At 41.4% G+C, this 26890-nt stretch overlaps 1 protein-coding gene and 1 long non-coding RNA gene across 2 annotated transcripts in view; one reads left to right on the forward strand and one right to left on the reverse strand.

Moving 5' to 3' along the window:
- The window catches only part of ADSS1 (adenylosuccinate synthase 1), an 89957-nt gene that overhangs the window by 19464 nt on the left and 43603 nt on the right, over positions 1-26890 (reverse strand). The window contains 5 exon segments of the mRNA XM_020979480.2: positions 190-297; positions 8022-8065; positions 8067-8089; positions 8938-8988; positions 12660-12722. Of these exon segments, the coding sequence (XP_020835139.1) occupies positions 190-297; positions 8022-8065; positions 8067-8089; positions 8938-8988; positions 12660-12722 (289 nt within the window).
- Positions 173-9855, forward strand: LOC110203052 (uncharacterized). Its single transcript, XR_002322851.2, has 3 exons — positions 173-260; positions 1259-1460; positions 5740-9855. It is a non-coding gene; the product is annotated as an uncharacterized LOC110203052 (long non-coding RNA).

Raw genomic sequence — 26890 nt, forward strand, 5'->3', positions numbered from 1 at the left:
AGGAGCAGCAGCCTTTGAACTCCCCATAGCCTGGCTCTTAGAGAAGCTGACCAGAGGAGGGTAACTGCTAACCCTAAGTGTGTCCGTTCTTTCTCCTGTCTCCTGGCTTTGCGGTGTGCTTAGGGGCAAACATTCTCCGCCTTCTGTCTCCCTTCGAAGCAAATCAAAGGTTGAAGCTTCTGTCCATACCTTGCAGAAAATTCATCAAAGTCTGAAAGGAGGTCACAGATGCGAAGTCCTGTCCTCGCAGCTTTCGAAGAGTATGTTGGGCCAATTCCTTTCTTTGTGGTACCGATACTGAAACAAAGAGAGTGGGGGTCTAGTTAAGATCTGGCAGAGTCCAAAAATATGACTGAAGTATTATATACAGGTTGAGTGACTATGGGCGGGAATATTGCTCCTTCTCTCCTACCACAGGAGTCTCTTTCCTGATGGGAAAGTCCTTGTATCCCTCTCCACTCTTTGGTCCCCAATTAGTCAACCAATCCTTACCTTCTGGCATGCTATTCAATATAGAGGGTATATTTTAAAATGTCATGTCTTTGAAAAAGTCATTTCTGCTATTTGAGCCTCAGTTTCTCCATCTGTAAAAGAAGGAGGTTGGACTAAATGGTCTCTAAGGGTTCTTCCAGCTATAACATTCTAGGATTCTATGAAATATATTTCAGAAAAGTCCAGTCAATGGAATGATTGGATAAATTAAAAATCTGTGTCCCAGCTTATTTCAATATTCAGTGATCTGAAGCCAATTATCCACTTGGTGATTTATCTAGTGTAACCAGTTGATGAGAAAACAAATAAGCCACAGTGTCCAACCCAGGTCTCAGCTGCCCCTACCCTGGGGTTTGAGGGGAGACAGAGAAGAAATGGATCTGGGTTTTGTCCTTGGGGACCTTACAGGCTTGTTAGGGGATGAGGAGAACACACGACCATTTAACTGACTATAAAACAACATATAGTAACTTCCAAATGAGGGGCACAGACCTATAAGAGTTGAGGGGAGAGAGGGATGTTTGTGGGCTGGGGTGATCAGAGAGGACCGTAGGCCTTAGGAAGGAGTCAGGACTTAGGCTTGAGCTTGATAATTGGACCTATGATTGTAGTCCAGAAGAATCTAGTCTAAACCCCCTCATTTTAAAGATGAGGAAACTGAGACCGGGAAAATGAAGTGACTCACCCAAAGTTACATAGCTAGTTGGGATTAGAGTAGGGATTTGAAGCTAGGACCCCTGAGTCTGACTCTTAATTCTCTTTCTAGAACCTCATAGCAGAAGAATGCTGTGTGAGCAAAGTGCCAGCGGTCTGCCTGGAGCAGGGATCCCAGCATCCTCTCTTCTTGCTCTTTAGGCAGGCCTTGGCCCGTCTTGGGGCTGCACCAGAATTACCACAGACCAGAGGCTCCTTCCAAAAGAAAATGACTGGGCTTTGGGAGGAGATGAGCCCTGTCATGTCCCACCAAGGTGAAAGATCAGGGGGACTGCATGAGACAGACCCCGAGAAAAGGGGAAAAAATTGGGGGGCAGGAGTCAGTGCAAACTCGGTCAGAAAGCAGCCATAGAAGAAAAGAGGACAAGGAGAGGAGAAGATGGTCAGGCAGGGAAGCAGGGTATAAAGGGGGAGGGTTCCTGTTGTGAGATTTGGAGGTGGTTTGTGAATCAAAGCCAATTATTATCTTTGAATTGACTGGGAAAAACTACGTGAAGAAAAGTCCTTTTTTAGGGATAGCAACTGTAATTGTGATTTTATTGCTATAGGAGTCTCCCAGTGAGCCTTTCCCACCTACCTCCAGTGAAGGTCCTATCTATACTACTGCTAAAATTTGGGTAGAGTGAGTTAGCTAACACATTAGTAAGTAATAGAAATGCCTTTGCAGGCCATCAGAAGGCTTTACGACTGACTAATTGTGAGCTGGGCATTGTAGAATGGCCCAGAGAACTGGGTCCAGAGAACCCAGAGAAGCCTGGTGGGGGTATGTATGCTGGGAGTGAATGACATTCTCATTCTTTTGGAGGCTGCTAGATTTGGCTGCCCAGGGGAATTAGGATGAGCCTAGCATAGGCCTGGACAGCTTCAGTTAAGGGCATATGAAAAGATTAAAGGGGTAGCTAGGTGGCAGTTAGATGGAGCACTAGACCCGGAGGCAGGAAGGCTTGAGTTCAAATCTAGCCTCAGACACAAGTCACTTAACCCTGTTTGCCTCAGTTTCCTCATCTGTAAAATGAGCTGGAGAAGGAAATGGCAAACCACGTCAGTACCTTTGCCAAGAAAACCCCAAAAGGGGTCACAAGGAGTCAGACACAGCTGAACAACAGCGGAGGACTTAAAGGTCACTCAGCCTGAGAACAGGGAGCTCTTCTGTTTACGTGCTTGTAATGGTCTTTCTGTAGCCTGCTGTTTCTGAATCTATATATTCTCTAGTCCCTTGTGAATAAATCCTGGAAAACACCCTCTTAGATTCTGAAATATGTGGAGATAAAGCGGAGAAGGAAAATAAGTGAGACCAAAATGTTGGAGAAAGTGACAGAGACAGGAAGAAAAGAAAAGGTAATTAGGGTCTGGAGATGGTATATACCATTTTTAATTACTTGACTTGTGATTTAATTATTATAAGAAACTTCTTCAGAGAGGAAACTCCAGTCTATCAATGCAAATCAGCAACTTCTCTGTGATTCACAGTCTTAAAGAATTACCTAGGTCACTGGCCCGTGGTCCCATCGGCAGTGTCAGAGGTGGGATGTGACCCCAGGTCTTCCTGACTCTGAGGCCTGCTCTCCACACCACGTGGCCTGTCGTGGGTATCCCAGGATCATGGATTCAGAGCCTCCAGAGACCTCGGCACTTAGCTGCCTACTTCTCTCGTAGTACAAGACGAGGGAGCTGAGGCCCAGACAGTTTATGTAACTTACCTAAGATCAGGCAAGTAAATGAGACAGCTGGGATTCAAGCCCAGGTTCTCAGACCCCACATCAAGCGTTCTTGATCTCTGATCCCAGGGAGCCAAGTAGGCGGAGAGGTCAGCAAGCTGAGAGAATCTGGGGTCTTGGTTGGCATTCAAAGATCAGGGAAGTTTAATAGAGAGAAGTGGCCTGGAAGAGTGGAAAGAGCAGTGGCCTTGCTCTCAGTGGCTCTGAGTTCCAGTCCTGACATTGCTACCCTGTGAACTTGGTCAAATCACTTAACCCAAAGGGGTGTCAATTTTCTGGTCTCTAAAATGAAGGGATGGGGTCGGATGATGTCTGAAGTCCCTTTCAGCTCTAAATTGTATGAAATGATCTTCTGTGACTTGGTGAATAGGCCTCTTGTGAGCCTAAGGAAGGTGCAAAAGGAGAAAATGCTTGGACAGAAGGCGAGAGTCTCCTAACTGGCCTGAAGATAAGGAGTTGGAACCTCAAGGAGGCTCAGAGCCATATCCTTCAGAGAACATCACTCATCTTTCACTTTTCCATTGGTCTGGGCTTGTGTGTGTGTTGGAATGTGAAGAGCGTGGCAAAGATCCCCTCTCTCCCCAGCTAAGTTCTCTTTTGTTGTTTTTCAGTCGTTTCAGTCATGCCCAGCTCTTACTAACCCCTTTTGGGGTTTTCCTGGCAAAGATACTGGAGGGGTTTGCCATTTCCTTCTCCAGCTCGTTTTCCAGATGAGGAAAGTGAAGCAGACAGGTCTAAACGACTCACCCAGGGTCACATAGCTAGGAAGTGTTTGAAGCCAGATTTGAACTCGGGCAGATGAGTCTTCCTGACTTCAGGCCTGGTACTCTATCTACAACATCACTTCACTGCCTGAAATTCCTCCATTATTTCTTCATTCTTCTCAGTCTTTTCACATATGTTCACTTTTGATAGCTAGGTGGTGCAGTGGATAGAGTGCTAGGTCTGGAGTTAGGAGGACCTGAATTCAAATCTAGCCTCAGATGCTTTCTTTAGCTGTATGACTTTGGGCAAGTCACTTAACCTCTGTCCAGCTCAGTTTCCTCAACTGTAAAATGGAGGCAATAATAGCATCTACCTTGAAGGGTTGTTGTGAGGATCAGATGAATAATACCTGTAAAGTACTTAGCATAGTGCCTGGCACACAGTAGGTGCCTAATAAATGCTTCTTCCCTTCCCCCTTCCCTCCTTTCCCCCCTCTTACAGGAAGGGGCACAGTTTTCAGCAGGAACAGGATTGATTAGGGGAATCCTTGCTAGGCAGTGATTGGCTGGTGATCAGAACAGTGACAATTCAGGATCTTGCTCAAAGTTCATTAATTTTTTTTCCCCCCAGAACAAAAACAAAATGAAACTTAACTATGTAATTATAATGACTAAACTTGGCCCTGGAGAAGAGTGGAGAAAATTTAAACGTTCTCCCTCTGCAGAAATGAGGGACTATGGGCGTAGAATATTACATATACTGATAAATAGGATTTGTGTCTTGGTTAATTTTGCTGAGCAGCTTTTCTTTTTCTTTTTAAATCTTGGCTATAAAGAGATGGCTTTCTGAGTATTTTTAGAAATGATGGAAATATAAAAAAAGAAAGTTATCAATAAAAACAAGATTAAAACAACCTCTTTGTGATTCCTGACAGAGGTTCTCAGGCCAGTCCCGATCAGTGTTTCTCAAACTCGTTTGGGTATGGTTCACTTTGGTGCTTAAAATATATGAATTGACCCATAAATCCTAGGATGAAGAGACTAGGTTGCTGAAAGACCCCAGGAGATGAGGGAAGGAATTTTTGGAGCAAAATAGAGGTGTAACAGCCAGCTGAAAGAATATTTACATGAGACTTTCCTCATTGGTTGAGATTTATCATTCAGTGCTCCATGCCTTTGTGAGGGGTGGAGTTATAAGAGTTGAAGGAGAAGAGATCTTGGCTTTTAACTGAGAGAAAGAGAGAGACAGAGAGACATAGAGACACAGAGAGAGACAGAGGTAGAGACAGAGGGAGGGAAGGGGAGAGAGAGACTGAGACAGAGAGACAGAGTCAGAGATACACACACAGAGAGAGAGAGAGAGAGAGAGAGAGAGAGAGAGAGAGAGAGAGAGAGAGAAGATATGTAATTCTGGATTCTCTTCAGCTCCCAGAAGGGAGAGAAAGACTCTGGTAAGAAACTGTTATGTAGAGAAGCTGGTGACCTCAATCAGTCATATCCTTATCCCCAGCTTACTATACTGGGAATTTTGGCTGCAAGGGAGGTATGAACAGATAGCTCTAGAATCTCCTCTGTCTACCCTTCTCCAAAGGAGACTTTGATTCCTGCCAGGAGGAGAAGCAGGAGGTTCGGGCCAGATGATCCTACTCTGCTCTCTTTAAAAAGAGGGGGGACTGGGCTAGAATTATATCTATCTGCTCTCTTAAATATTGTTAGCGCAGGAGAAATAATTTAAAAGTTCAAGCTGTGCTCCTGATCGCTATCCCTTAATGGGGCAAGAGTGCCCTGAGCTATATATATCCAAGGCTTGACTCCTTGCCACAATGAACACATGTAGTAAAGAGCAAACAAACTCATTTATCCCAGTCAACAGCAAAACTGACATCAGAGAAAGTATACATGGGAGACTATATATTAGACAATGCACAGAGTAAATGATGCCCTCCATTGAGAGTAAGATAACTCAGCTCATCCAAGAGAGAGTCTCAGATCTCGCCCATGGGAACATTCCCTGAGGTCTCTAGTGTAGCAAGCTAAGAATAGGGACATGAGTAAGGTCACCAGTTCCTCTACATATTGACCTCTTCCCAAAAATCTTTCTCTCCCTCCAGGGACCTGAAGAGAGTCCAGAATCAGGTGTCTACTCTCTTGAAGCTGGAAGCCAGAAGACCACACAGAAGATCTCCCTTCTCTCAAGCTCTCACCAGCTCTGCCCCTCATAAAAGTACAGAGCATTGAGTGATAGATCTCCATCAATGAGGAAGTCTTATGCAAATGACCTTCGAGCCAGCCATTGGAGGAAATGAAGCCTGTTTTTCATGTGGATTGTCAGGTATAGTCATTTGTTCACACACACACACACACACACACACACACACACACACACACAATTTGATATTTAACATTAAGAGGGAAGAAAATTGCTAATAGTAGATTGTTGTATTGTGGCTGTAGCTTTTTGTTCTTGAAGAGGACCATGACATCAGGAAGATGATGCCATGACTTGCAAATGAATTGGCTTACATTGGAGAGAGCTGTGCAAAGTCACCAGCCTCACTTTCTGCTCCAGAGCTACCTGGGTCCAGCGGCCAGATATAGATCAGGATGACTGGAGATGATCCAGGCTAATAGCAGAATTTCCTGACAGAACATGTTAGAGTCATGGGAGAAGAAGGGAATGGAAAGGAATAAGCATTTATAGGCCGAGTACCCTGCAAAATCATTTGTTTTTTTTAAACAAATACATCTCATTTGAGCCTTACCATAATCCTTCGAGATAGGTGCTGCCATTATCCCTGCTTTATAGTTGAGGAAACTGAGGCAAACAGAAATAAAGTAATTTGCCTAGGGTCGCACAGCTAGTAGGTGTCTGAGGCTAGATTTGAACTCAGCAAGATGAGTCATCTGGACTCCAGACTCAGCACTCTATGCACTATGGTGCCACCTAGCTGCCCTGGACCATGGTACCAGCTACCTAATTGTTTTCTTTGCCTTAGCCTCTCCTTCCTTCAGTCCAGCTTGAACATACTACCCGAGTAATCTTCCTAGTGTGAATAGGTATTACTCCTCTACTCTAAAGCCTTCAGTAGCTTCCCATTGTCTAGCAGAGTACATAAACTTCCTAACCCTACATGTGAGGCCCTCTCCCATCTGGCTATTCCTCCATGAGTAGACGCTTGATTGGCTGAAATCCACCGGGTACCTCCCTCCCACTCTAAGTAAATAGCACTTTCCAGGACCTCTCTTTTGTACTTACCTCACTTTCTTTTGTATCCTAGATATTAGTGTTCTTTCCCCATTGTGCCCATTAACTATGTAAATATTTTGAAAGTAGGTTCTGAATTGTAAAATAATAATAATAATAATAATAATAATAACAGTGGCATTTTAGGGTGCTTTAGGGTTTACACAGTGTTTTAAAAATATGATTTGATTTTATCCTCACAACGTTAGGAGGTAAAAAACAAACAAAAAGCATTCATTAAGCACTTACTGTTTACCAGGCACTCTTCTAGATGCTTTACAAATATTATTTCATTTGACTCTTACAAAACCTCTCTGAGGTGAGTATTTTACATTTTACAAACTGAGGCAGGCAGAGGTTAAATGACCTCTCCAAGGTCACACAAATACTAAGTGCCTGAGGCTGAATTTAAACTCAGATTTTGTCCTATCCTCTGCACCACCTATCTACTTCTTATACCCCTCATGATGAACAACAAGGCCTCGCATATGGTACTTATTTGCTGAGTTTGTTGAACGAAGCATCAGGATTCCATGGGACACTAGATGGGAAATGTTGACCTGGAGAATGAAAGGAAAAAATCCTGCCTAGGAATGAGGGACCTAGAGAATACAATTAGTGCAGGCCTTATTGTGATTCATACTTCAAATAGAATGGAATTCCTCAGAGCAGAGAAGTCTTTGGGTCACATCACCCAGCCTTATGTCCCAGCCATGTCCATAGTCAGGATTAGAGATTGACAGTTGCAAGAGACAGATCCCATGAGACAGTTAGCTCCTGGAGAGCAGGGTCTATTTTCTGCCTTTCTTTGTTTCACTAGCACTTAGCATAATGCTTAGCAAATAGTAGGTGCTTAATAATTGCTTGCCAACTGACTGAATGCCTGACTGAAGGGATCTTACAGGTCACTGAATCACCTCCCCTCTCCCATTTTACTGATGAGGAAACTGAAGCCTAGAGACCTTAAATGACTTGCCCAGAGCCTAACAGCCAGTAAGTTTGAAGTAGGATTCAAACCCGGGTCTTCCTGACTCCGGTCCAGCTTTCTCTCCATCAAACCAAGCCACCTTCCCCCCCACCCTCACCCCATGCACCAACTTGCCAGACTGAAGAATCACTAACAGAAGGAAGATGTTGAGATATAATTACTTTTTCCCCTCTTGAGCCTGTCGTTGCATTTCCTGAAGTCCGTCGAACTGCTTGGTGAAAATCAAACACTGCCAAGCAAAAGGGGAGGGATGGGAGAATGGAGAAGGAGAGAAGCATTAGAAGGTGGACACCACGCCCAGCAGCATCAGTGTCAGCGTTAGGAAAGGAATGATGAAGCTTGGAGATGGGAGGCCTCTTGCTGGAGCAGAAAGGACATTTGGGAGGGGGGCGGGGAGAAGGAGGTGCCAGGGCCTGAGATTTCATGCTGGCTTCATTGCTTCCATACTATGTGACCTAATGCAAGTCACTTGACCTTTCTGGGTCTCAGTTTCTTCACCTGTAAACTAAGGATGACAGTCCTTGCCTGGTTGACCTCTAGGGGCTCTAAGAGGAGTCGTATGAAATAATGCATGGTAGAGGGAACTGGAAACAATAAAGCACTATATACACATAAGGAAAATGGGCAGGACTGAACTCTGCCCTATGAAGAAAAAGGTGGCACCAAACGCCATTGCCTTTTGGAGCAGAACAAGCCCAGTTATGGGACAGACAGATCAGGACTTTTTCCTTTGGCTGATAAGCTGAGTGTATTCCCTCCAGGAGGAATGTTACACTGTAGGAAAGGGACTGCTTACTCTTCTTCTCATTCATTTGACTCTCAGGGCAGTGTGGCCCAGTGGAAAGAACACTGGGCACTACTAGTTGGCTCTTCCACATATTAGCTAATGTGACTTTGGGCAAATAAGTTCCCTGAGTCTCAGAGCCTCTTATTGTAAAACAGAGATAATACTTGTACAGTTTACCCTCTAGAGGTATTGTGAGGAAAGTACTTTATAAACCCTAAAGCTCAGTAGAGATGGGAAGGAACTATTCCGGTTTGTCTGGTGGGGCTCTCTGGAAAGGTGGGAGTACTCACCAATGTGGGCTCTGTCTGAAATGATGAGTCTTTTTTCCCAGTCTTTCAGACCTGCCAAAGACAGAACCCCATAGCTCAGAGCTTGTGATACTTTAATTATGGTGAAAGAATAGAAGAAAATGACTTTCTTTTTCGCTAGATCTCCCTGCTCTGACTCTCCTGGTAACGTGTACCTTTGTGTAGGATGGTCTAAAACATCACTGAAAAATTATTTCTGTGCAGGCATATCCTGTAATTCTGTCATGTGTTCATGATAGCTTCAATGTATCTTGACCTGTACCAGTGTTTTTAAACTTTTGGGGCTCAGGACCTCTTTACATTTTAAAAAATTAATGAGGATTCCAAAGAGCTTTTGTTTATGTTAGGTATATCTATCAATATTTTCTATATTATCAAGGAAAACAAAATTTTAAAATACTTATTAATTCATTTAAAAATAACAATATGTGGTATATGATTGTAATAGAATGCTGTTGTGCTGTAAGAAATGATGAACAGGATGATTTCACAAAAACTTAGGCTTACTTAAACTGATGCAAAGTGAAATAAGCAGAACCAGGAGAACATCGTACACAGTAACAGCAACATTGTATAATTATCAACTATGAACGACTCAGCTATTCTCAGCAATATAATGATCTAAGGCAACTCCAAAGAACTCATGATGAAAAATTCTATTCACCTCCAGAGAAAGAATTGATGGAGTCTGAATGCAGATTGCAGCATACTATTTTTCACTTTATTTTTTCATGTTTTTTTGTTTGTGTTTTCTTTTATAACATGACTGATATGGAAATATGTTTTACATGATTGCACATATTTAACCTATATTAAGTTGCTTACCATCTCAAGGAGAGAATTTGGAACTCAAAATTTTTTAAAATGAGTGTTAAAAATTGTTTTTACATGTAATTGGGGGAAAACAAAATTTTATTTTAAAATAACAACAATAAACTCATTAGAAATTAGTACAAATAATGTATTTTTATAAAATAACTATATTTTCCAAAACAAATTTAGTGAGAAATGTGGCGTCTTTTTACATATTTTTTGCAAATCTTTTTAATGTCTGGCTTAATAGAAGACAGCTGGATTCTCATATTTGTTCCTGCATTCAATCTGTTGTGATATGTTGTTTTGGTTGAAGTATATGAAGAAAGTACAGACTCATGCAGATATGTAGTTGGAAAAGGGAGGAGCATTTTAATAAGCAAATTACATCTTAGTATTATTAAGAAAATAATTTTGACTTTACAGACCCCCTGCAAGGATCTCAGGGATTCCTAGGGGTCTGCAAATCACAGTTTGAGAACTGCTGGTCTATACTTTCTGTCCTCAGAACTAGACAACTTACAATATGGGGATGTCATGGAACCATATACTCATAGTGTAAGAAGCCTGGAAAGACAGGAAGGGGAAGGTTGTGAAGAAATTTGTATTTGGTCCTGGAAATAACAGGGAGTCTCTGGTGCTTATTGAGTAGTGCGGGGGGAGGTGACACGGTCAGACATATTTTAGGAAAATCATTTTGGCAGCTGAATGGAGGATGGATTGGAATATGGAAAGACTTGAGTCAATAGTCCAGGTGAAAAGTGATGAGAGCCTGCACCAGAGTGGTAATAATATGAATAGAGAGAAGGGAGCATGCATGAGAGATGTTGTGAAGGTAGAAATGAAATGATTTGACAACAGATGTATGGCGTGAGTGAGAATGAGGAGTTGAGGATGGCACTGAGGCTTGGGAGTCTAGGTGATTTGGTAGATGGTGGTACCCTTGACAGTAATAGTAAATTTGGGAAGAAGGGAAAGTTTGGAGGAAAAAAATAATAAGTTCTGTTTTGGATATGTTGAATTTGTGATGACTGTGAAGCATCTAGTTTGAGATATCCAAAAAGCAATTGGTGATATGGGGCTAAAGCTCAGGAAAGAGGCTAAGGCTGGCTATATGGGGCTCTATAGAGATGATAAACGGATTCACATGAGCCAATGAAATCACCAGTTGAGATAGTATAGAAGGAGAAAAGAAGTGCCTGAACAGAGCCGTACTAGATACCTATATTTAGTGGGTGTGATGTGGATTAAGCTCTAGTTTAGGAGGGGTCAGATATGTGGGAGGAGAATCAAAAAAGAACAATGTAATGAAAAGAGGGTTGGGGTTTGGCAAGGTGGAATCAGTGATAGGCAAGGGATTGCTGAGTAAAGGAGAGTATAGAGTTGAATTGGTTCACCAAGGGGTCAAGATGGGGAAGGAAGGAAAGCACTGCCAGGGAAGGAGTAATAGCTTAAGAAAAAACTAAGGGATGGAGGGATTAGGGATCAAGGTAAGGATGAATAACAGGATTAGATGCCATAAGGCATAGAAAAAAATGGAATGATGAAATATAATCAGATAAAGGAATTTCAGAGAACATTTTTCGGCAATGGTAAGATTAAGGCTGTGGCTGTGTCTGTGTGTAGCTGAGATGGAGGGGAGGTGTAGGTAATGGGAAATGAGTAAACTGAGCAATGGGGAAGCTCGAGGGTTTGCGGGAATATCAGTTTGTATGTTAAAGTCCTTTACTATGAGGGAAGGAGTTGGGGTGGGGAAAAACACTAGGATCCAGACACCGAGCTCATTGAGGAAGCATGGAGAACTACTGTGGATTGATAGATGAAGGTCACTGGGGTCCAGATTGTCTTGCTTCTCCTCCTACCGTCTGCGCTCCAGCACAGCTAATACAATTTCTCTTCCACATCATAGATGTTTTAAATACTTGAAGACAGTGATCGTATCTTGACCTCCCCTTAAAGCCCCCTCATCAATGAGTCTTTTGTAGGCTCCACCTGATCCTCCTATGGATTGATTTCCAGTCCTCTCCTCATTCCTGGCTGCCCTTCTTTGGATGCTCTCTAGTGACTCTAAAATGTGGTACCCAGTACCCCACGTCTGAGCAGGGCAAAGGATGGTGAGACTGTCAACTCCCTCATTCAAACATAATACTTTTGGCAAGGTCAGTTCAGATCCCCCTAGCTTCTTGTGGCTGCCATGGAACTTTTGAGTTTTATTAAGCTTTGCAAAATAAACTTTTAAGAATGAAAAACTCTATGTCTTTTTTCAAGAACTGTTGTCTAACAATATCTTCTACAATTACTTGCATAATTAGTTTTTTTTTTAAATCCAAGCAGAAGACATTGCATTGATATCTCTATTAAATTTCATCTTGTTAGATCTGGTGCATTGTTCCAACTTGTCAAAATCTTTCTGGATAGCAACTCTGCCAACAACTCTGTGGTCATCATATGTCTTCACTTGGTTTTTAAATCAAAATACTCTCAACTTATCTCATAAATTTAGTGTATAACTAAAAGGTAAAGAGGGTAGTTGGTAACAATCAGATAATTGTAGACTGTGGAGACATTTAATCCCTAGTTTCTTACTGATCTGAACCACTGTGTTCCAGGTAAGTTTAATACTTGGGTCTTATTCTACAAGACCAAAGTGAATCAGAAAATCCATGTGATCAGCTGGGTAAACCCAAATGAAAACACCCCTGTACTTTGGCCAGAATTAACCAGTAGCTATTGAACTGGTCCTGCCAAAATTCTCAGGGATTTGAAAAGAACTAACTCAGAAAGGAGAAGATCTAAAAGCATTGTCCATGAAATGCTTTCTCGGGACCTAATGGAGTTGGAAGAGTGGATGTGGTTTTCAGAGTAAAGGAAGCAAAATATGTCATACTTACCTTTCTTCTCATTTTTTTCTGCTTCTTCAAATAGGCCAGGTAAGTGGATGACCACACCATTGCCTGAGAAACATACATGGGAGAGAGGTTTATTGCTTAAATATGGAAACTAAGAAAACACACATTTTAAAATAGTTTATTTTTAAAAAAAAGAAAATTGGAGATAAAAAGTGCAGTTAATGACATCCACTTAATCTGGTCTCTCTCTCTCTCTTAACATTTTCTTGGCACCCATATTATCTGAATCTTTCTTTGCCCCATCACATTCTGTCTTGCATCATAACTTTTTGTTTACATATCATGTCATATTTCTATATGGCACTGTAATAACAATAATGATTCCCATTTATGTAGTACAACAAACCTGGGAAATAGACACCATAAGTAATAATAATAGCTTGTATTTAAGGTTTTCAAGGTGGTTACAATTATTATCCCATTTGATCTTCACAACAACCCTGGGAGGTAAGTGCTATTATTATCCCCATTTTACAGATGAGGAAATTGAGGCAAACAGAGGTCAAGTGAACTTTCCAAAGTCACACAGCCAGTAAGTGTCTGAGGCTGGATTTGAACTCAACTCTTCCTAATTCCATGCCCAGCACCCTTATCTACTGTGCAATTTCGCTCCCCTATCCCCTATTTTACACATGAGGATGCTGAAGACGAGCACAGGTAAGTTTTGGAGGCAGTATTTGAACCTTGGACTCCTGACTCAAGATACAAGACACATTCCACTTCACCACATTACCCCACTTAAGTCCAAAGACTGGTGGTATTTTTCATCTTTGCCTCTCCAGGGCCCAGCACACAGCTCTTTGTATAGTAGTCCTTTAATAAATGTTCATGCTTCCATACTTTAAGAATCTGTGATTTTCACTGGCATGGTTACTAGCATTGACACCAATGGCAACCTCCATGCCTTTGCAAATGGACTTTGTGAGGAATTTGTAACTTCCAGTCAGCCTTGTCCATTATTGGACCTATACTTGAACACTTTCTGTCCTGACCTTAGAATCTTCCAGAACTTGCTCTCTTTCAATCAGTCAAAAAAAATTTATTAAGCAGCTACTCTGCTCCAAGCCCTGGGAAATACAGAGACAAAAGTGAAACAGGGTCTTCAGTCTTGCCAGTACCCTTACCTAACAAAGGTAGAAAGGTAGGTTGGGGTCAGATTGTAAAGGGCTTTAAAGACCAGATGGAAGAATTTATATTTTATCCTAGAGGCTATGGGAGCCACTGGTGTTTACTGGACTAGGTGGGTAACCTGGTCAGAAATGCATTTAATAGGATAGCCACTTTGGCAGCTATATGGAAGGCAGATTATAATAAAGGGGGACTCAAGGCAAGGGAACCAAATAGGAGATCGTTGTAATAGTACAGGTGATAAGCGATGCAGAGCTTGAACGAGGGTGAAGGATGGGTGGGTGTAGAGAAAGGGTTGGATGCCACAGGAGAGGTAGGAATGGCAAGAACTGGTATCTCGTGCAGTATATGGGATGTGGGAGAGTGAGACATAGAAGTTAATGCTGAGTTCACAAACCTATGAGACTGGAAGGATGTTAGTTCTTGACAGAAATAGAGAAGTTCTGAAGAGGGGTGGGTTTAGGGGGAAAGATGAATCTTGTTTGGGACATAATTGTGTTTGAAATGACTCTGGGGCAATTGGAGATGATAATTGGATGCTGGAAATGTCCAACAGGCAGTTTTTGAGATAGGACTGGAGCTCAAGAGCAAAACTGGGCTGGGTGTGTGATTTTGGGAATTGAATACTTAGAGATGGTAATTAAACCCACGTAAACTGATGAGGTCATGGTTTAGAGCTGGAAACAACCTTAGAGGTAACCTAGTCCAACACCCTGATTTTACCTCATTTCCTTTGGTTTCATTTCTTTTACATCAATTCATAGTACTCTTCTCATATTCATGGCTCATTAGAAGATAATAATATTTCATTACATCCATTTTTTTCAGCTGTTCTTCAATTGATGGACATCTTTTTAATAGCCAGTTCTTTGCTACTACAAAGAATGCTACTGTGAGTAATTTAGTATATGTTGGGACTTTGTTTTGATTTTTGAGCTCTTGGAGGATATGCCTGGTAGTGGGATCACTGGGTCAAAGGTTATGAACAGTTTAGTTACTTTTCTTGGATAATTCCATTCATGGTTTCACCAACAGTGTATTAGTGTGCCTATATTCCCACCTTTGCCAATTTTCATAGAGTAAGGTGAAACCATAGAGTTCTTTTAATTTGTTCCTTTAATTTGTATTTATCTTACAGCACTATGAGTAATTTGATTATATTTTCAAATTGTCATTTAGTTTGCAGTTCTTTTTTGGAAAACTTCATTTTTTGAGCCCTTATCTATTGGGGAATGGATCCTGGTGTTATATAATCAATTCACTATATATATATTGAATATCAGACTTTTTCTTGGTGCCATTTAATTTAAATGTTTTCCTAGTTGACAGATTCTCTTTTTTTAATTAAACATTTTCCAATCAATGAAATTCTGTCTTCTCTTCCTCCTACCTCCTCTTTCCCCATTGAAAAAGAAAGGGAAAAAAAAAATGCCACAGTGAAGCAAAACAAGTTTCCACATTAGCCACGTCCAAAAAAAATTTCTCAGGCTCTCACTTCTCTATCAAGTGGTTAAGTAGCATATTTTCTTATGAGTCATCTGGAATCATGGTTGGTCATTGCTTTGATCAGAATTCTTAAATCTTTCAGAGTTGTTTGTCTTTAAAATATTGTTGTTGCTGTATAAGTTGTTCTACTGTTCACTTCACTCCACATGAGTTCATAAAGTCTTCCCAGGTTTCTCTGAAACCATCCCCTTCATCAGTTCTTACAGGTGCAACAGTATTCCATTCCATTCATGTACTTGGTTTGTTTAGCCATCTACCAATTGACAGATACCCCCTCAATTTTCAATTCTTTGCCACCTCAAAAAGAGCTGCAGTAAATTAAAAAATATATTTAGGTCCTTTTCTTCTTTCTTTGTCTCTTGAGGGTAAAGACCTGGTAGTAAGCAATTTGGCTGGGTCCAAGCATATGCATGGTTTAATAGCTTTTGGGGCAGAGTTCCAAATTGCTTTTCAAGAATGGCTGGAGCAGTTCACAGTCCTACCAACAAGTGCGGTATCTGTTTGCCCACAGTGCCTCAAGCATTTGTCATTTTATCTTTTTTTGTGAACTTTGCCAATCTGATTAGCGTGAGATACAATCTTAGAGTTGTTTTAATGTGCATTTCTCTAATTATTGGTGATCTAAAGAATTTTTTTTATATGGATATTGGTTGGATTTCTTTCTCTGAAAGCTGCCTATTCATCTCCTTTGACCATTTATTGTCTGGGGAATGGCTCTTATTCTTATACATTTGACTTAGTTCCCTATATATCTTAGAAGTGAGACCTTTATCATAGAAACTTTCTTCAAAAGTTTTTTTTCCTCCACTTATTTGCTTCTCTTCTAACCTCACCTTCATTTGTTTTGTTTGTGCAAAACTTTAAATTCTATGTAATCAAAATTTCCACTTCACTTTCTGTGATTCTGTGTCTGGTTTCTTCATGAACTCTTCCCTTTTCCATGGACCTGACAGGTCATTTCTTCCTAGCTCCTCTAATTTGTTTATGATGTCACCCTTTTGTCTAAGTCATGTACCAATTTGGAGCTTATTCTGGTTGCTTTCCAGTTATCTCAAAAATTTTTGTCAGTTGGTAATTTTTTACCCCAATACTGGGATCTTGGGGTTTATTAAACACTAAGCTATGGTATTTGCCTTTGTATATGGTATATATAATCTGTTTCATTGGTCAGCCTTTCTATTTCTTACTCAGTTCCAAATGTTTTGATGATTACTGCTTTGTAATATAGCTTGGGATCTGGTATTGCTAGGTTTCCTTCCTCTTTAATTTTTTTTTATTATTTCCCTTTAGATTCTTGAAGTTTTGTTCCTTCAGAAGAATTGTGTTTTATTTTTCTAATTCTGTAAAGTAATCCTATTATAGTTTGACTGGTATGGTACTAGAAGGTAAATTAATTTAGTTAGGTAGCATTAACAGATTCTCTTCTAATTTTCTTTATTCCTATGTAAGCTTTTGGATTTTATGTAATCAGAATTGTCAGTGTTTTATGATCTCTACCCCTTGTTTGTTTCAGAATGTAACTTGAGGAAATCTTGAGATGCCTACATCTTCCCTTACTCGATCTAGTATCTCAGGTTGTATGTTTGTGGGGGGGGCGGGGGCGGGTAGGGAGATGTGAATCTTATCACTCATCTGCTTTGTTATAAAATTAATAGTTAAATTCCACAAAGGTTGGATACTATGCCCTGAGGATATAGATACGGAGTGACTCACAGAGACCCTGGTGGGATAACACCTGATTTCTGCTCCTCCTTAGCTTTAGAAAGAAAGATTTACCTTTCTGCACAGGAGCTTCCAGGGCCCTCTTCCCCAATGAGACAACTCCTGTTATTCCTGAGAATAGGTGGCCTGGGATTTCAGAAAAACCTGGAAAGGCTTACATGAACTGATGCAAAGTGAAGTGAACAGAACCAGAAGAGCATTGTATATAGTAACAGCAACATCATGTGATGATCAACTATGAACAGCTTAGGTTTTCTACAGTGATCAAAGACAATTCCAAAGGACTCATGATAGAAAATGCTAGAGCTAATGGAATCCAAATGCGGATCAAAGCATACCATTTTCACTTTTTAAATTTTTGAGTGGTTCTTTTCTTTTGACCTGCTTCTTCTTCCATAACATGATTAATATGGAATGTTTTACATGATTGCATATTTATAACCTGTATTAAATTGCTTACCATTGTAGGGAGGAAGATAGTTTGGAACTCAGTATTTTAAAAAATGAATGTTAAAAATTGTCTTTACATACAATTGGGAAAAAAATACTTTTAAAAAAAGAAAAAAAGAAGAGGTGGTCTGGTGTAGTAGAAGGAACAGGTCAGAAGACCTGAGTTCAAGTGTTTGTTCTGCTAGCAGCTCCCTGAGCAAGCTCGAGCAAGTCGTTCTCCCTCTCATGGCCTTTCTTTCCTCCTCTGTAAAATGGGGGGTGGTAGTGGTGGAAATAGATAACCTCTTACGTCCCTTCTAGCGCTCACATTCTGTGATTCTCCCAGGATTTCAGAAGTCTCTACTCGGAACTTCATTGGTTGAGTCAGGCCTGCTGCTACTGAGGCACTAAGCCATGAATGTTCCAAGGGGGACTGATCATCACCCTGGGAAGGGGTCTAAAGCTAAAGTGATGGTGATGAGGAGCTAGATGGCACAGCAAATAGAGTGTTCTGTGATTCTCCCAGGATTTCAGAAGTCTCTACTCGGAACTTCATTGGTTGAGTCAGGCCTGCTGCTACTGAGGCACTAAGCCATGAATGTTCCAAGGGGGACTGATCATCACCCTGGGAAGGGGTCTAAAGCTAAAGTGATGGTGATGAGGAGCTAGATGGCACAGCAAATAGAGTGCTGAGCCAGGAGTCAGAAAGATCTGGGTTCAAAACCTACCTCAGATACTTATTAGCTGTGAGACCCTGGGCAAGTCACTCTGTCTGCCTCAGTTTCCTCGACTGTAAAAATGGACATAACAATAGCACCTACCTCCCAGGGTTGTTTTGGGGATCAGAAAAGATATTTTGTTAAGTGCTTAGCACAATGCTTGGCACAGACTAAGCTATTAATAAATCCTTGTTCCCTTCCCTCTAAGCTAATGATTAGGAACAAATAACAGTGGAAAGATCTTTCCTTGGAAGAGAAGTTGTAATGAAAGTTGTGATTAGAAAGAGAATAGGAAGCCTGTTGTGGTGAAAGCAGAGTTCATAGGTTAACCAAATCTGAAGGGCTAGAGTAGATAGAAAAAACGCAACTGGTCAAAAGCTTAGCAAGTCAATATGGATAATAGATACTACAGAGAGAGACTATACGTTCCGTTGTGGCAGCTAGATGGTGCAGTGGATAGAACGCTGGGCATGGAGTCAGGAAGACCTGAGTTCAAATCTGCAGCTTACTAGCTGCATGACCCTGGGCAATCATTTAACCCCTTTTGCCTCAGTTTCCTCCTCTATAAAAATGAGTTGGAGAAGGAAATGTCAAGCCAGTCCAGTATCTTTGCCAAGGAAACCCCAAAAGGAGTCACCAAGAGTAGGACATGACTGAATTGACACGTTTCCTCGAGTCTCTCTCTCTTTATACTCCCTTGAGAGACTTAGTATTTTCCCAACATGCCAGGTGGCTCTGGACTGCAGGAGGAAAGAGATTAGTGTGGGTGTGAGGGTGGTAGGACAGGATTTAAAGAGAAGAATCATTGGACTGTCTTCAGGGGAGTATCAATCATATTCCAGAAAAAATATATTTTTACAATTTACAATTTAAAATTTAAAAAGGAAATTTTAGATTTCAGTTGCCCAGTTGAGGCTTTAAGGATATGTAAATGAAAGCCAAAATAAACAGTTTTGTGTCACAAATAAAGCAGAAAGAAAACCTGTAGGAAATATTGATGGAAATCGTTATCCTCACCAGACCTGGAAGGAACCTGGGAGACTTTTTAATTTAATTCTTCTTATCACAATTTCCCCTAAAGCCTACTTATTTGGTCTGTATCACAGCCCTCCCTGTTGCCTCCTTACCGTCTCCTCTCATTAGATTCTGATCTCTTTGAGGGAGAAGACTGGTTTTTCCAACTTGTATCTTCCCTAGTACTGGGCTGTGAGACCCAGGAGAAGTTGCTTAACCTCTGTCTGCCTCAGTTTCCTTAACAGTAAATTGTGTACCCTGCACATGACCAGAATGTAATAAATATGAAAGGGATGAGGGAAGTGACTTGTCCAGGACTAGAGTCTAGGCGTTTGACGCATCCTCCAGGCAGGCCACTTCCCGCTTTAGCTGGCTGCCTCTCTGATCACCTACTACCACCCACTCCTTCCCTTGGGACACAGAGAAGGCAAATACCTTTCTACCACGTGTTCTTAAACATAGGAGATTTGTCTCCAGTGGGATTAGATGTAGATGAGCGACCCTGCCAGGCAGAGGAGCGACAGGGTATGAGTTACATTGTGGGAGTGACTCAAAGGCTTTGGACACGTCTCAGGAACCAAAGGTCATTCGAATGCCAGATGCGCTTTGTTGGAAATGACTGAAATAAGTGGCAAGAGTGCTGACTGTGGCGTCTGAGGCCCTGGGTTTGAGTCCCATCTCTTCTCCTTGGTAGGTGTGTGACTGTAGGCAAGTCATTTCCCCACTTCTGGGTCTCAGTTTTCTTCTTTGTAAAATGAAAGGGTTAGAGCAGATGATCCAACTCTAATCCCCGTAATCCTATGAATGTCTAAAGATGGCCTCCTGGGATGTTTCCCGGGATGAGAAGCAGCAGCTGCTGCTGGGTCAGGACATTCTGCCTGTTGCTAGGAAAACGCAGAGAACCCTGCGTACACCTTGACTCCAGGGCCATCCGACCCTCTGGAGGAATTACCTGGCTGCCTCCTCAGGACCAGCTACAGGTCTGGTAGGTTTGGCCTTAGCTCACCTGGAAAAGTGACTGATTCATACAATCACTGCTTTAGAGCTAGAAGAGACCTTGGTCAGGTCTTCTCATTTTGTAGATGAAGAAACTGAGGCTGAGAGAGATTCAGTGACTTGCCCAAAGTCACAGAGATGGTAGCAAGAGCTAAGATTTGGACCCTCTAGCTTGTTAATGTTCTTCCTAAAACATACTGGCTCAAACAACATGGCACTTGGGCCATGGCAGAGCACAGGAGAACTAACCTTTCCCTCTTTCTGGACATTGTGACTCCTTGAATGTTGAGTAAGATCAGCTTAATCAACAAGCATTCATTAAGCACCTACTGTGTAATGGGCACTGTGCTGAGGGCAGAGCAGAGAGAAGGGGACCAATGGGAAAGATCATCCTACTTTGTCCAGCTGTCCCGTATGTCATTTTTTTGACTTTACACCCAACTCAACCTATCTCCCCTCCACCCTGCTTTGATATAAATTGTTATTTATCCATGCCTATCCCTCTTGTATTTATAAGGTTAATTACTGGCAGTCAAGGGTGACTAAATTTATCCATACTAAATTCTACAATATTAGATTCTGCCCACCTTTCCAACCTGAGAAGCAGAATATGAGTGTAATGGGGGTTTGGCACATGCCCACCTAAACTGGAGGCACCCATGTGGAAGATGCCAGGGACCTGCTTCTGGGAGTCAGAAGGACCCGCACAGGTGGGGACGTTCTGCATTGGTCTACTGTGTGGTTGGGAACAGCTTCTTTGCAGCAGTAAATCGACCTGACAGAAGTACAGTTACTCCAAGGGTGAAAGAGTCATTCACTCCCAGCAGGTGACACCATTCAGGAATCAGGGAAAGGCCTGTGGGCCACTTCTCCTTCCCCTTAGGCTATATGGTCCTAGGAAGTGGGATTGGGTTTTTTTTGGGGGGACTTGATTTTTGTGAGGCTAATGCTACATAAGGACTGAGTTAAGCTATGAATCTAATCCCTCCCTCCTGAGACTGAAGTGGTGGTGGGTGGGGGAATCTGTACCCCCATATGTTGGGGAAAATATTTCTATATTTACCCTTGTTAAACCTTTTAAGCAGATGTTCCTTTGTAAGAGCTAATCTGTCTGCTAAGTGGAAGTAGGAGACTTGGAACCCTAATATTGAGAGAACACAATTAATGAAGGCTCTTGCCAATGGTTGAGAAGAGGGACAACCTCAACTCTCTAAGGGTACTGGAGAAGTGTGGGAGAGGGATGAAATGTAATGGACTTTACCCTTTGGGAGAAGGGTCAGAGGAAACTCATGTCACTAGAAAAAAGAGCAGGATTTGGAATAAGAGGCCCTGGGTTTGAATTGTGACTGTACCACTTGATTATACTCTTGGCTTCTTCCAGCAAACTATTAGATAAAATATTTGGATGTGATTTCCAAGATCCCTTCTGGCTCTATAATCCATGATCCAACTGAGATCATTTTGCATCTAGTCTGTCATTCAACATGTCAACTATCCCAATTTCATGTCATCTGCAAATTGAAAACTCTGCCTTCTTCCCAAGTCATGGATAAAAATGTTGAAAAACCACGAAGTCAAGTGGATGGATTCATGGCCTACTCCTCTACAGATTTTCCTTCAGTTGGTATTACATTACTGATGACCCTTTGAATCTGGTTATTCAACCCATTCCAAATCCATCAAATCATACTGTCATTTACTTGTACCTCTCTTATTCACAAGGATAATGAAATGTCAAACCCAGGACCTTGAATAATTTGCTGAAGTCTAAGGGTCCATTGTCTATATATTCCTTTGATCTGCCATTCTAGTTATGCCGTCTAAAAAGGAAATGGAGCTAGCCCAATGTGACCTATTTTTATGAAGTGTTGGGCCAACTACCAGTTCTTTAAGAGTATATTAAAAAAAAAAAGTAGTATAGTCGACGAGCAGCTAGGTGGGGCAGTGATTACAGCACCAGCCCCTGGAGTCAGGAGTTCAAATCCAGCCTCAGACACTTGACACTTACTAGCTGTGTGACCCTGGGCAAGTCACTTAACCCCACTGCCTAGACAAAAAAAAAAAGAGTATCGTCGAGACTTCTGCTGGGAACTAGCAAGCTCATGGCCTATAATTTGAACACTCCATCCCTCTTCCCCTTTTGGAAAATCAGGACAGCCGGTTCTGTATCACCTCTCCCATTATCCACCATTTTTCAAAGATCTCTTACAGCGCTTTAGCAAAACCACATCCACCAAGGGTTTCAGTACAAAGTGTAATTTGTCCAGGCCTGGTGAATTGAGTACCCCAAGATGCTGTGACCTCACTTATTTCGAGCTTCAGTGTCTTACCAACTACTCTGCTTCATCTCACCCAGTTTGGACTCTTAGAGGCTTGAGTCATTCTTCTATTCATACTCTTTCACTTTGATGATCTATATATGTCTTTATAAAATTTAAGTGGATTGAATAAGTCCCTATGTAGCCATGTCTTTCTCTTTAGCTCGCCATCTTCTTCCTCATTAGGCCCGCTGGTGTTTGTGGCTTCCAAATTTCATTCTTGAAAACTTCCTGTCCCTCTTGGGTTCACTTCTGCAGAATTTTAGATCATGGGAGCAGAATTGTAGAATTTCAGAGTTGGATGTGATCTTAGTGGTCATTTAGACCAACCCAGACCCAAAAAGAATTCCCAATCATTCAGTCGGTCAATAAACATTGATTGATGTCTGTGGTATTCTAGGCATGCAAAGAAAAGTAAAAGATAGTCTCTATTCTTTCTAAAGGAGCTCATAGTCTAATGGGGGAGATGACACACAATTATGCAGAAACAAACTATATACAAGATAAATTAGAAATGATCAACAGAAAGAAAGTAATAGAATTAAGAGGGATTGGAAAAGGCTTCCTGTAGAAGATAGGATTTTAAATTAAAAAAAAAATTTTTTATGCAATTGGGGTTAAGGGACTTGCCCAGGGTCACAAAGCTAGTAAGTGTCAAGTATTTGGTCTGAGGCCGGATTTGAACTCAGGTCCTTCTGACTTTAGGGCTAGTGCTGTATCCACTGCACCACCAAGCTGCCCCAGAAGGTAGGGTTTTAGCTGGGACTTGATGGAAGCCAGGAGATAGAGATGAGGAGGGAGAGTGTTCCAGGCATGGGAGACAGCCTGGGAAAATGCTGTGGGAGGTGGAGTGTTATGTGCAAGGAACAGAAAGAAGGCCAGTCACTGGATCACAGAGTACCTTGGTGGGGAGGGGGTGAAAGGTATAGGGAGACTGGAAAGCTTTGGTGGAGGCAGGTGATGAAGGGCTTTAAATGCTAAACAGGATTTTATATTTTCATCCTGGAGGTGATAGGGAGCTATTGGGGTTTATTGAGAGAGAGAGAGAGAGAGAGAGAGACAGAGAGAGAGAGAGAGAGAAGAGAGAGAGAGAGAGAGAGAGAGAGAGAGAGAGACAGAGACAGAGACAGAGAGAGAGAGAGAGAGAGAGAGAGAGAGAGAGAGAGAGAGAGAGAGAGTGTGTGTGTGTGTGTGTGTGTGTGTGTGTGTGTATGTGGTGCTTTAGGGAGATACCTTTGACAGCTAAGGATGGCCCAGAGTGAGGAAAGACATGAGGCGGAGAAAAGGCTGTTGTAGTAATCTAGGTATGAGGTGATAAGGGCCTGAAGCAGAGTAGTGGTAATGTCAGAGGAGAGAAGAGGATGTGTGCAAGAGATGTTAAGTAAGGTATACTTGACAGGCCTTGGCAACAAATTGTCTATGAGGGGTAAGGGAGAGTAAGGAGTGGAGGATGAGATGTAGATCATGGGCCTGGGTGACTTGGGAGGATGGTGATGCCTTCAACAGCATTAGAGAAGTTAGGAAGAGGGCAGGGTTTGGGGGGAAAGGTAGTGAGGTCAGTTTTGGACATGTTGACTTTAAGATGGGACACAGAGATAAACGATACATGTGATAAGTTGCCATCTGTCCCCTGCTTTAGGACCTCTAGTGTAGGGAAGCCCACCACCTCCCAAGGCAGCCTATCCCACTTTGGGACGGCACTAAATGTTTGGAAGTTTCTCTGGAATCAAAGCAAAATTTGGCTCTGTGCAACTCCCAACCACTGCCTAGTTCTGCCCTTCGGAGTGAAATAAAACCGACCTTGCCCCTCTTCTACAGGATGATCTTACAGGTACCTGAAGATAATTATCGTATCTCCCTCTGAGTCTTCTCTTGGGAGTAGCATCCCCACTTCCTGTAACCAATCCTCACGTAGCATGGATTTGAGGCGATTTTGATTGCTATCCACTGCACATTCTGCAGTTTTATGAATATTGTTTCTAAAATGTGGTGTATTAAATTCACTCCTCCGGATTGTGGGCTGACAGGGCAGAGGAAAACAAGACTATTGTGAACATAGTCCTGGAAGCCATGCCGCCCTGACTGCAGCCCAAGATTTTTTTATTCTTTTGCTGAATGTTTGGAAATTTTGTTCCCAGAATCCAGGGTGCACATCAGGCTTACCTCGTTTTCTCTGGATATTGGTGGGCCTCTCTGCTGATATTCTTCCTGTATTTTACCTGGTCCTATCTGTGGTGTCTGGCTTGGTAGACATACAAAGGCAGGTCTTTCTTACTCCATTTTTAGTTTAAATCCCTTTGGAAGAGATTCACAAGACTTTAAGACTTCAGTATATTTTTACTGGCCCTCATTAGGTATACTGTACCCCACTGGTATATGAACAGTATTGGTATATATTTGTGTGTGTGTATGCACATACATATATATATAATATACATACATACATACACATACATATATGTATATATATCTTATATCTTAAGCCATGGCATAGAAATATAAATCCTATCCTCACCATCTTCTTAACCTGCTGTTTACTTAAAAAAAATAAAATATTTATGGTTTTATTATAAAATGAATTACTGAAACATCTGAACAAATCAGTGTTTGGGCTTCAGAGGCAGCTTCTGTTTTCTCCTATTTTGTTTTTAATTTACAAAAGTAACTTGGAAACTACCAGAGCAACAATGCAAATGTCAAATTTCTGACTAAAGGAGATAATTATAATTAATCAATGAGGTTTGTAAGAAGAACGTAAAAATTGGTTAGAATATAAGAATATTAAATATGTTTTGCATGACTGCACATGTATGACCTATATCAAATTGCTCGCCTTTTCTGTGGGTGGGGTGGGAAGAGAGGCAGAGAATTTGGAACTCTAAATCTTTTAAACAAATGTTAAACATTGTTTTTTACATGCAATTGGGGAAATGAAATATTGAATTAAATTTTAAAAAAGAAAATAATGATGTTGTGAGAAGAGCAAAAGGGTTTTTGAAATACATTGAGATAGTTACCATGATAATAACTACGCAAAATTCAAGTGTTCTCTTTTGGCTGTAACTGTGTGTGTGTGTGTGTGTGTGTGTGTGTGTGTGTGTGTGTGTGTGTGTGTGTGTGTGTGTGTGTATTCTTGAAATGTGAATCCTGAAATGAGAAGCAATTTGTGGAAATGGACTGAAATGAATTCTACTGAAAAACAGAAAAATGTGAAACCTTCTACTTTCCATATAAAAGAAATAAAAGCTTATTTTCTTGTCCAAATAAATGGTACAGCAATTTTTAAAAAGACAACTTTTTTTTAAAAAAAAGACAACTTTTTCTATTTCTTAGTCTTTCTGAAGCACTAACTTGTACAACAAACTTCCTTCGTCCATTGCAGCTAGTTGACTTCTAGATATCATGCGCAATAAATGCTTCTGCCACTATATGGCGGTTACTCACTACAATCTTGCAGGTTTGTGTATGATAGTTGGAGTGTTTCAAGGGGGTCAAGGGAAGGAATGTGAATGCTAGAAGGAAGAGAAATAGAGAAAGGGAAAGAGCCTGAGTGCAGCAGGAAGAGGGGGCTCAGCCAAAGTCATGCAGTGCTAGCCTGAAGGTGTAATTGGTTTACACCCAAGCATCACTGAAGTTATTTCATGGGAACATCTGGTAGACTCTCATGATGGGGGCTTCATCAACTTTTAGCTATCCCATGGACCATACTGAGTATAAACCTGTCTAGGTAGGGTGGGCTGGTGGCCCTGTGTGTGGGTTTGGAAATTTACTGTATGTCTCTCATTTGAGGACCGGACTAATGATTTTTTTTTCAGCTTCAGTAACACTAGAAGTCCAGGGACTTGTGATTGGTATTGATGGGAGGGAGGGAGGAAATAAGCATTTATTAGGCCCCTACTATGTGCCAAGCACCATGCTAAGTTCTTCATAAATATTATCTCCTTTGATCCTCAAAACTCGGTGAGATATGTGCTGTTGTCACCCCCATTTTACCAATGAGGAAACTGAGGCAGATACAGGTTAAATGACTTGCCCAGAGTCACTTAGCTAGTATGTGTCTGATGCAGGATTTGAACTCAGGTCTTCCTGACTCCAGGTCCTATCTGCTATGCAACATATTGATGGAGAAATATGCACACTGATAAAATCACAGATCCTTAAAATAATGAAGAAATCATCATAGGAGTTTGTAAGCTAATCTGTAATTGGTATAAGACTTTTGGGGTGGGGGAAGGCCACGAACTAGTAGTAATAATTACAATAACTGACATTTGTATAGCAGTTTAATTACAAAGCACTTTAAATTCATTATCTTACTTGAGCTTCACAAAAATGCTGTGAGAAGAGTAGTAGGAGGAGCAATGATGATGATGATGGTGGT

The sequence above is a fragment of the Phascolarctos cinereus genome, unplaced genomic scaffold (assembly GCF_003287225.1).
Source record: "Phascolarctos cinereus isolate Bilbo 61053 unplaced genomic scaffold, phaCin_HiC Scaffold_2;HRSCAF=192, whole genome shotgun sequence".
Taxonomy (NCBI): domain Eukaryota; kingdom Metazoa; phylum Chordata; class Mammalia; order Diprotodontia; family Phascolarctidae; genus Phascolarctos; species Phascolarctos cinereus.